Here is a 10954-nt window from a genome sequence, read left to right on the forward strand (position 1 = left end):
TGGATTTTTCGCCAAAATATAGACCCATAAATCGGAAAATTCGAGCAGAAATAGGAACAAAGAAAACTGTCCAATTTTGTGCAAATATTGGACCTGCAACCTTGATTTAATTCAATAGCCTTTTGATGAATACAGAGACCGGATCCTTGATTTGCATTTGGAGGCGGTGCTTAGTTGTCAGCGGTGGCGCGTGGTATTTCTAGCAACAGTGCGTAGAGGTGCATCTGACATTGTCTGGGGAAGTTTTCTTCAGGCTGTTTGATCTGTATTGTTTTTCTAACATTTTGGTATCGTTAGTTTTCTGTTTTAGGTTATACCATGAAATTTGGACGATTTCATCCCTTGCACATTTGGGATTCAATTTTGCTTGATTAGTTATCGCGGTTGACAAAAAGCCACTTGAGCATTATGTACATGTAAATCATGATACACACGTGGAATAATTATTCACGAAAAATTCACCAATCAAAATTTTGTTTTTGCCAAATCATGGCCATCAAAAAGAGGCTAAAGTAGAAAATTTGTTTATTTTAAATTCAAAATTATTTAAAATACTATTCAGTTTCATTCTGATTATTTTTCTAGTTCTAACTTTGTCTTCTTAGTAGACATTCTTCCTTGCTTGGGCTCCTTATTTTCAAAATACATATTTTCTAAAAGTCATTTTCAATCACACATTTTTTCATAAAATAATATTGTACGTAAATTCAAAACTTTTTTAGATATTTTAACCACTCATTTTCTAAGCTCATTATTTCAAAATACATTTTCTCCCAAAATCACATTAAATAGAGCCCAAAATGCAACTTTTGTGAGTGGATTGAATTTCATCTAGCACAAAAAATAATGTCTTCACAATTTTTACAATACACTTTGTGCTTTCAGAAAATTTACAGTTGTATTTTTAGAAATATTTTAGTGCATGGAAGGCCTAATGTCACAATTATTTATCAGATAAGTGTGTCAAATTTATGAGTAGGAGGAACGCTTCTGATCAGTGTTTATTTTGAATGTACAAATAATCGTCACATTTAATTTAAGTCAATTCTAAATTTAATATCTTATGGATTTCAAATGGTTATAACAAGCTCTCCATGATTTTAATGAACTTCATATTGATTATTGAATTGGTTTAAATTTTGGGTTACAATTATTTGTCAAATTCATAAGTATGAGGAACGATTCCCGTAAACTGATATGGTAAATTTTGTGAGTTAAATTGATTTTAACAAATATATGAATCATCAAACTAGGTATGAATTCACTAAGTTAACCAATGCAACACGAAATTTCCTCAACCCCTTCCAAATTGCTCTCTAACAAAATAAGAATTTATTTAATTAACAAAGCCAAAACTAATAGAAATTTTGTTCAAAACATATTATTTTCAATAATCTCCCCCCTTTGACTTCTTAGTATGTTTGATACGAATTAAAATCTGATTTTAATTTAAGTCAAAGTCTAACAATCATTATTAACCACATCTTTAACGGGTTCCAAAACTTTTCAACAACACATTTCAAAAACTTCTATTACAATCTACTAAAAAATCTAATTTTAATCCCTATCAAACACTATGTCAAAATCAATTCCAGAACTTTAAAGTGAAGAAGTGATTTTATCAAAATTTCATTTTCTCTCCTTCTCTTCTCCCTCTTTTGTAATAGAGCTAACAGTATAACCACTTAAGTACCTCCATTTTATTGTACGACTTCTAAGAATGAGACATATTTCAACTAAAAAAGGGCGAGTCACAGGGTCCAAAGTGCAAAATGCATTACAAACCTCACGAGTCATGAACTAAGAAAGCACGAAAAGAAAAAAAAAAATTCAAGCATCACATGCCCTATTTTGCTCTTCAACAAGTGTAAACTTACCTAACCTAAACTTAGATAAGGATAGGGAAGAATTCTAAATCAATTCCGTTAAGGCCTTTTCGGTAGTGATTATGAGAATCAATTTTTGATCGTTAAAGAGAAAAGTGGGTCCCATCCGTGAGTGAAAAAATAAAAAATGAGAGTTGACTTAAGGAAGTAGCGATCAAAAAAATTAATTTTTTGGGATGAAAAATTAGAACCGAACGGGAGCTATGTTTGTACTAGTTTTGTACCATACATTTCTCATTCTAACCGGACAGAGAACCATCTTTAATTGACTATTATCTTCAATGCATCTATCTATTGCAGTGAATCCAAAATGGTCTCTAAAGAATGAAAAAAATTATCATGTCAGCAATTTTTGGCCCCCATTTGTTTCCCATTCTTCCCTCATTAAAATGAAAAATATGACCGTTATCCATCACATCAAGCCATCAAATTTGAATTTCTATCTCTTATGTGGAGCCAGTATCGACTATATTTTTCATTCTCATTTTTACAAAAATGGGAAACAAACGGAACCTTGATAAGCCAATTACACCACACTAAATCTTAATCTGTTCAGTTCAATTCTCCAGATACAATCAAGCACAATAAGCACACAACACAAGTTAAGATAAAATAATTAAGATCAGATTGAGCCAATATGCAATAGATTCAAGAATCAATTTTCATTTTATCTTGTTAGTTTTCACATTGCTTTATATTTTGACCCACACTCATAACAATATTACCAAGCACGATTGCCGAATTGCGGTATTATTGATTAAAATTAGGATAATTTATTTTTAGCATAGGTCAAGAATTGACAAGAACATGTAATTGATAATAAGTTCATGTACTGTAATTCGTAAATCCTAGTACTTTTATCGTGATTGTGTTTTACTCTACAAATGTTCACGTGGTATCAATTTATAGATAATTTGGCGATTTAGATAGTCAATCTTTAAAACCGTCAAAATTAAGTTCTGCGGGTTCGTGTTAAAGTTGATTGGAATTAAACTATGGATCATAATCGATCTTCGCGGGATGATATAATTTCATTATTTTATTCATTTGTTGAAAAAACATTATAAGTTGCCATAAATTGTGTGAGTGGCTATATACGAATTGTCCATAAATATGCAAGCTACTTAAAGTCACTTGCCATAAAATTATGGCGACTTTTTATTTTATTTTTCTAAATGTACATTATGGTGTCATAATGTACATAGAATTTTATGGTGACCTTTTGTTCGGATAATTCTAAATGTACATTATGGAGTCCATAATGTGCATGTGAAATCCCATAATTGAAGGGTTAAAAAAAATTATTTTCAACTTTTCAATAATGATATGTCACTTAAACATCATGAACATAAATCGACGCCATAATGTACATGTAAAATAATACGTTTTTCCCTTTTTATTTTTGTGAATATCTCTTAATTAAGAAACTGGTAGACAAGCGGAAACGTCACTTCTAGCCCCCTCACACAAATCCTCGATCTCCCCACTCCACCTCCACCGCCCACCGGCTCACAGCAGAAACCAATCACCGCAGAGACGGCGGAGGAGCTATGTTCAGGGACGTGTCGGCATGCAATACATACAACTACGGCGACGCCCTCTACTGGGACGCCCGTTACATCCAAGATGCCAACTCTGGTTCCTTTGATTGGTACCAACGCTATTCTGCGCTCCGCCCTTTTGTTCGTAAATACATCTCTCTTACGTCCCGTGTTCTCATGGTGGGCTGCGGCAATGCCGGTAACTTTTCAGTTTTACCCCAACTCTCTGCCTCCTTTACAATTTCAAATGTGCGGAAAAACTTAAGTACTACGTACGTATTGAATTTTGCATTATTACGAAAAAAATCTTCCTACCAGCTTTTTACAATTGAAAATGGCCTATGTTTGCAGCTCTTTCCTTTCCTTTTCTGTTTGACATGATGAATTAATTTTGTGATAAGGGAAAGAGATTTTGAGGAAATGTTCAATTGAATAATTGGGGCAACTTCGCTGGATTTTCTGGTGACCCAAAGAATTTCTTATTCAGAATTCAGTGAATTCTTGCCTCTTTTAAATAAAGAACTTTTGTGTCTGTTCTAGAATTTGTGTCTAATCTAGAGATTGCTTATGTTATCTCATACTTTTGCTATTCATTACTTACCATTATTGGTATTATAACAGCTTCTTTATCTTCACTCTTGGTGTAGATCCTGCCATTTGTCATGAATCATATTTTCTATATGTATAGGCATGACTTTCATTTTGGTTTTTAAGACATCGCTGATGCGATAGATGATTTGCTCTACAGTTATATCAGAGGACATGGTTAAGGATGGTTTTGAAGATATTATGAATATAGATATATCATCAGTGGCTATTGACATGATGAGAAAGAAAATGATTTTTGTTTCTTTGACACACGTCGGTGTTAGAAAAGCTCCATTTAAATTATTGAATCCCTTGTCCAAAGCATATTTGCATATGTTCATTGAGAGTTCAAGCAGGTCTTCTTTTTTATATTCTTTTACATTCCAAATATCCCAGTCAATTATTTTATTGAAACCTTTCCTTATGTAATTCAAAAAAGACATGCAAATGGATGTTAAAGATATGAGTTTCTTTCCTGATGAATCATTTGATAGTGTCATAGACAAAGGTAAGTAGTTGCCCTAATTAGATTCTTTGCAGTTCGTAATTTTGTATAGTGTAATATAAAGAGGCAATAAATATTTTGCCTTCAATGTTTTGCATGGACCTGCTACTTTGAATAATAGGGACTCTTGATTCATTGATGGTGAGTTATAAATTACTTGGCCTCCTTATTAGATTTCCTTCTTTGATGTGTTCTAATTCCTTTCCTTCTTTGTTGGTTTTTTTCTTATATGCTCATGGATTTAAAGTGTGGCACTAGTGCTCCCATTAATGCTGCTCAAATGTTGGGGGAAGTGAGCAGGTTCAGGCACAGTAATTTTATAGTAAATAATTTTAATTTGTTAAGGAATTGTGTTGTGCTGTGTTGTATTTTCTGTTATTGTTTAGAATATACTTTTTTGCATTTATGTACTGTTTTCAAATGACATAGTATGATAAATTTTCACTTGTAGGCTTCTTAAACCTGGAGGAGTTTATATGCTGGTAAGTTTATGCACAAAAATGTTCTCTTGCACATCTTTACCATTCTTGTAAGCCGAAAAAAATTTTCTTGTCTTCTTGGCTGTTTGTAGATAACATATGGTGATCCTACTGTGCGGATGCCACATATAAATCGACCAGTTTACAATTGGAAAGTTGAATTATATGTTATACGTAAGTGCTTTTTATTTGTCGTGGAAGTTCCTTCTGTTGCGTTTTAGAATTAAAGATATTTTGGATTTTCTCCCATTATGTTGTGATAGGAGTATGTGAAAAATTAGAGGTAGGCACTGGAATATGCAGAGTCTGCGTGTTAGTCGGTTAATTATGTCCTAATCCAACTCCCTTAGTACGGTTTTCCATCTTAATGATAGTATGATGCCCTTTGAATCTAAATCATGCTTCTTAGTAACGATACCTTTTTTCAATTCTTATTGTTGTTCAGTAAATATCCCAGCAAATGTTATTATGAACTTATTCTATCTTGTGTATTGATTTCAAATAATTTTTATTTAGTTTCCACGGAGTTCATTTCAACTAATTCTTACTTGGCGCAATGCAAAAATTTTAAATAATAAGATTTAAGGTGCCAACAGTAACATTTATTTACAAATATATAGTATTGAAATTTTAAGAAATGGTGAAGAATCTTTATGAACTGATGTTATTTTTTCTGGTACAAAAACCTTGGAATAGATCGTGATACCTGAATTTTGCAATGCACCAACTAACAATGATCTTTCTCTGTCTCCAAAGGCTATCATCAATAAGGATGGTCTTCAGAACAGAAAATCAGATAATAAACTACAAGTTCCTTCCATGCTTTACTTCACCACACCGCTTACCTGGTGAACCATCATCTCCTACTTTAAAAGTGCACGGAGTCTGAAAACTTCCTATTTCCTTCACCAAGTTTTATAAAAAGGCTAATTTGCGTATTAAGGTGTCTTGCCTGCACAAGGTGAGCCTCTAGATGCTTTAAATCACGAGCCTCAACATATACCGCTAAAATAATTCAGAAAATTTGCATAAATACAAAATATACTGGTAATTAACCTGTTACCATTTAAAAAAAAAAAACCATAATTAAACATTGCAACAAAATTAGAAGTCTTTTTTGCAACTAGAAACATAAACTGATCGATAAATGAGCAAATAATGAATTATAATGTAGTAATCACATAACAAGACAATTAATCCACAACTAGAAATTAAAGTCTAAAGCAAATAAGCATCTATTGAATAATTTTTGCTTCCTTGACTTTTTTTTTTTTTTGATAAGTAATCAAATATTTTATTAATCATGGATAATACACAGGAAGTGTATTTTCAATTAATACAAGACATAAACGACATGAAATTGGGCAACCCCAATTAATACAAGACAGAAACGACATGAAATTGGGCAACCCGTCTTTGCGAGTAATAGCCACAGTATTAAACCAAATATACAGTGTCAGATAAAACGATTCTTTAATCTACTCTGTTGCCCGTATATTATTGTCGAAACAATGATTGTTTTTCTCCCTCCAAATATACCAGATGATGCATCCTGGGATAAGGTTCCAAACAATTTTGTTATCTTTATTACGAAATCTTCTCCCCCCCACGCCTTCAAAACATCCTCCATACGCTGTGGAAACACCCAATCCATGTGTTGAGAAGCCAAAAATATCGTTTCATAGGGTGCGAGCAACGTTGCAATGAATGAACAAGTGGTCAATCGTCTCCCCATTCCTTCGACATATATAGCACCATTCCGTGACATAGAAACCCCTGCATCGGAGGTTATCCACCATTAACACCTGTCCCTTCACAACCATCCATAGGAAAAATGCCACCCGAGAGGGCAGTTTACAATGCTATACCTTCTTCCATGGGAATAAACTTTCCTTAAGTTCCAATAAAGATAAAAAATAAGAGCTTACTGACAAAATGCCATCGCGTGCCAACCTCCACCTGCTACGATCACTTTCGCCCACCCTGACGTGCACCTCATATAAAGAAGTCAGGAGTAGTGCATAATTATCCAATTTCCAATCCTATAGACATTTCCCAAAAACAATGTTCCAGCAGGGATTCCCATTATGCGCATGTAAGACTTCATGCACCAGACTACCATAGCTTGCAGCATCAAAGTAATATGATACAGGAAAGGATACTCCGCTCTTAATGGCCGATCTGTACACCAACAATCATCCCAGAATCTGATAGTATCGCCATTCCCCATCTCATACGTCAATCTATCTTGAAATTCTCTCCACCCTCGTCGTATATACCTCCACAAACTCACCCCAAAAGAACTACAATCCTCGGCCGAGCACCATCCTCCTCTACAACACCATATTTCGCCTCTATAATCTCTCTCCAAAAGCTTTCCCTCTCCACACCGAATCGCCACAACCACTTACCCAGCAAGGCCTTATTAAACAATACAAAACTCCTTAATCCGAGGCCATCCGTTTTTATGGGAGAACACACTACGCCCCAGTTAACCAAGTGAAGTTTCCTCTCCTCCCCTAAACCTTCCTATAGAAATTCCTTTTGAATTCTCTCTAATCTTTTTGCCACGGTAACGGGGATAGGAAATAATGACAAGAAGTAAGTGGGTAGATTCGATAGAGTGGGCTTCATTAGTGTAAGACGGCCTCCCTTTGAGAGGTACATATGCTTCCAACCAGCTAACCTCCTCTCCACCCTTTCCACAATACTATTCCAAATGTGTATGTTTTTAAATCGTGCTCCTAAGGGGAGCCCAAGATAGGACATAGGCAGTTGCGCAGTTTTACAACCCAATATGGCCGCTGACTCCTCCACATTAGCGACATCCCCAATTGTGATGGCCTCAGATTTCCTCAAATTAATTTTCAATCCAGATACAACTTCAAAGCATAGTAACAGACGGCGCAAGTTCCTAAATTGCTCAGCCTTTGCATCACAAAAGATCAACGTATCGTCTGCAAATAGCAAATGGGATACCTGTAATTGGTTAATCATAAAGCCCTTCAACTTTCTCCCACAACTTTTTCAATCATTCTACTTAAAGCATCCATAACAATGACAAACAATAATGGAGACAACGAATCCCCTTGCCTCAAACCTCTACTACTCCGGAAATAACCCTCAGGAGTGCCATTTACTAAATCGAATACGAGACCGTAGATATGCAAAAGTGAATCCAACGGCCCCACTTGTCCCCAAAGCTACATCGTCTAAGCATATACAAAAGGAATCCCCATTTTACGTGATCATAGGCTTTCTGAATATCAAATTTAAATAACATCCCTGGAATCCCTATACGTAGTCTCGAGTCAATGCATTCATTTGCTATAAGTACATAATCCAATATCTGACGCCCTTTGACAAAGGCATTCTGAAATTTAGACACCACATTTTCCAACACCTCCTTTAATCTGTTAGCCAACAACTTTGCAATAATCTTGTACACCTCGCTAAGCTGATCGAACGAAAATCTTTAATATCTGATGCTCCCGATTTTTTTGGAATCAACACAATAAATGTAGCATTAGAACTTCTCAAGAACTTGCCACACCGAAAGAAATAAGTAAAAATATCCACAATGTCCTATCGTACCACTTCCCAACAAGCCTTATAAAATGAGAATGAGAATTCGTTCGGCCCTGGTGCTTTATCATCATTCATGCTGAACACCACCTCCCTAATCTCCTCCTCCCCAAATGGTCTCTTTAACCAGCTTGCATCCTCTTCAGTAATATTAGAGAAATCTAACCCCTCGAACTCTGGCCTCCAATCAAACTGCTCACGATACTAGTTTTGATAGAAATTCACCATTTGGGTCCCAATATCTTGTGAATCTTCATAAGTAACTCCGTCTACTACCAGCATGGTGATAGAATTGTTACGCTTGTTAGAATTGGCAACTTTATGGAAAAATTGGGTACATTTATCACCCTCATTTAACCACTTGACCCTAGATTTCTGACGCCATGCTATTTCATCCGTCTCCACCAACCTCTCTAACTCTTCCCTTAATTCTCCACGTCCCTCCCTTTCATCCCCTACCAATCCTTGACTCTCCTTCCTCTTATCCAGCTCTTCTATATCTAACATACATTGGTTTTTAGGCCAGTTTACATCTCCTGCCACCTCCTCATTCTACCTCTTTATATCCCTCCTTAAAGCTTTCAATTTTTGATTGAACACATAATTGGGAGACCCCGTGAAATTGTAAGATGCCCACCAGTCCCGTACACGCTCCCTAAAGCCTTATACTTTTGGCCACATTTTCTCAAACCTAAAAGGTCTTTTTACACTACACCTCGCATTCCCAGCCAGTAAGATAGGGAAGTGATCAGAATACACCCTCCCTAATCTTCTCTGTGTACTTCTCGTCCCATTCCCCACTAATTAGAAACCGATCTATTCGCGATAAAATAGGCTGCTCCCGATTAGAAGACCAAGTAAATCTCCTCCAATCAAAGGCAAGTCCATCAACATATTTTTCCTGATAAAATCTGAGAACTCCATTACCTTTGTTAATCTCCCGCTACTTGATCTCTTAATAGGAAATCGAATCACATTAAAGTCACCCCCAATACAAGTTGGAATGTTCCACCAAGCCATCATTCCCGCCAATTCATCCCACAATCCACCTCTACTCTCATCATCATTGGGCCCATAAACTCATGTAAACGTCCAATGAAATCCATCCCCAACATTTCTGAACGAAAGCGAGAAAGAAAATGGTCCTTCACTAACCTTCTCCATATCAAGAGTTCTCGTGTTTCACATGACTAATACACCTCCTGAGGCCCCTGATGATCCCTTATATTGATACCTAACATGCTGTCCCCCCCCCCCCCCCCCCAATAAACTGCTCACAATAGCCTTCAAGACGAACTCCAACTTAGTTTCTTGTAAACAGACTAAGTCCGCCCTCCATCCCCTTAGCAGATTTTGAACCCCTAATCTTTTTTCTGCTACATTAAGCCCCCTTACGTTCCAGCTAATTATTTTTGGCATCATCTCAACGCTTTGTCATTCCTCTCAAGCAATTCTTCTTTGACTCGGCACCCTTGCCACGATAATTTACTGACCATTCAAGCCGTTTAAGTTCACGGTCACCTTTTCTTCTTGTTTTACCGCCTGGTATACTCATCCCCTATCCCCTACTGGCCTCCAACTCCGCGAATAATTGTAACAGTCTACTTTCATATCCATCGCAGGACACACCAACCAACTTGCTGAAATCCTGAATTTTTTGAAGAACTCAATTTGAAGGTGGGGGGGGGGGGCTTCAATCGCATGCACCTCTGTTGTTTCCTCTGCATGATGATATTCCAAGAAGTCATATAGGTATCGCTCTACTTCCTCCATCTGCTTGATATCACCGTCAGTTCTTCTTTTCTTGGCGCCATTTGCCCACAACACTAAAGCTTTGTCAGTCCCTAATTCCTTTTCTTTTAGGGGCTTCGATGGCCTTCTATTATATGTGTTCCGAACTAAGGTGTTTAAACATGTCTCCTTGTGCTCTTTCAGTGTCGAAACATCATCTGCCACTAAAGAGTTGAAACTTCTTCTTTTTATTTTTATTTTGAGGGTGGATTACTATACTCCATTTCTAGGTGTCCAGGGTACACCTGGTGCTTCACTCATTTTCTCTTCAATCTCCAAATCCTTTACTAGTAATTAGGATTGAGATGTCATTAAAACAGCCCAAAAAGCCAAAAAGGCAAAGTTAGTTACCCACAAAAAGGAAGACTTAGGAGTGCACACCTCAGCTGCCTAAGGCTCATTTATCCCAAGCTAATTTTAAGGCTCTTATTGATAGGTTCACATGAAGCATGTTTAACGATAGCTTCATATTCTAAGGTAAAATAATATGGGGCATTCAAGAAATCTTTAGTGCTAACTTACAAAATTTGTCCTTCTTGAAGAATTGATAAATTTATGATGTTGAAATATTTATGAAAA

General features: G+C 36.2%; 1 protein-coding gene across 1 annotated transcript in view; it reads left to right on the plus strand.

Annotated features, from left to right (window-relative positions):
• The first annotated feature begins 3312 nt into the window (after nucleotides 1–3312).
• The window catches only part of LOC111410474 (methyltransferase-like protein 13), a 15101-nt gene continuing 7459 nt past the window's right edge, over nucleotides 3313–10954 (plus strand). Inside the window, exons 1-7 of the mRNA XM_023040829.1 lie at nucleotides 3313–3626; nucleotides 4176–4292; nucleotides 4455–4523; nucleotides 4642–4661; nucleotides 4768–4820; nucleotides 4972–5002; nucleotides 5092–5173. Of these exons, the coding sequence (XP_022896597.1) occupies nucleotides 3437–3626; nucleotides 4176–4292; nucleotides 4455–4523; nucleotides 4642–4661; nucleotides 4768–4820; nucleotides 4972–5002; nucleotides 5092–5173 (562 nt within the window). The 5' untranslated portion in view covers nucleotides 3313–3436. The remainder of the gene's footprint in view (nucleotides 3627–4175; nucleotides 4293–4454; nucleotides 4524–4641; nucleotides 4662–4767; nucleotides 4821–4971; nucleotides 5003–5091; nucleotides 5174–10954) is intronic.

The sequence above is a fragment of the Olea europaea genome, chromosome 15, assembly GCF_002742605.1.
Source record: "Olea europaea var. sylvestris chromosome 15, O_europaea_v1, whole genome shotgun sequence".
In the NCBI taxonomy this organism is placed as follows: Eukaryota; Viridiplantae; Streptophyta; class Magnoliopsida; order Lamiales; family Oleaceae; genus Olea; species Olea europaea.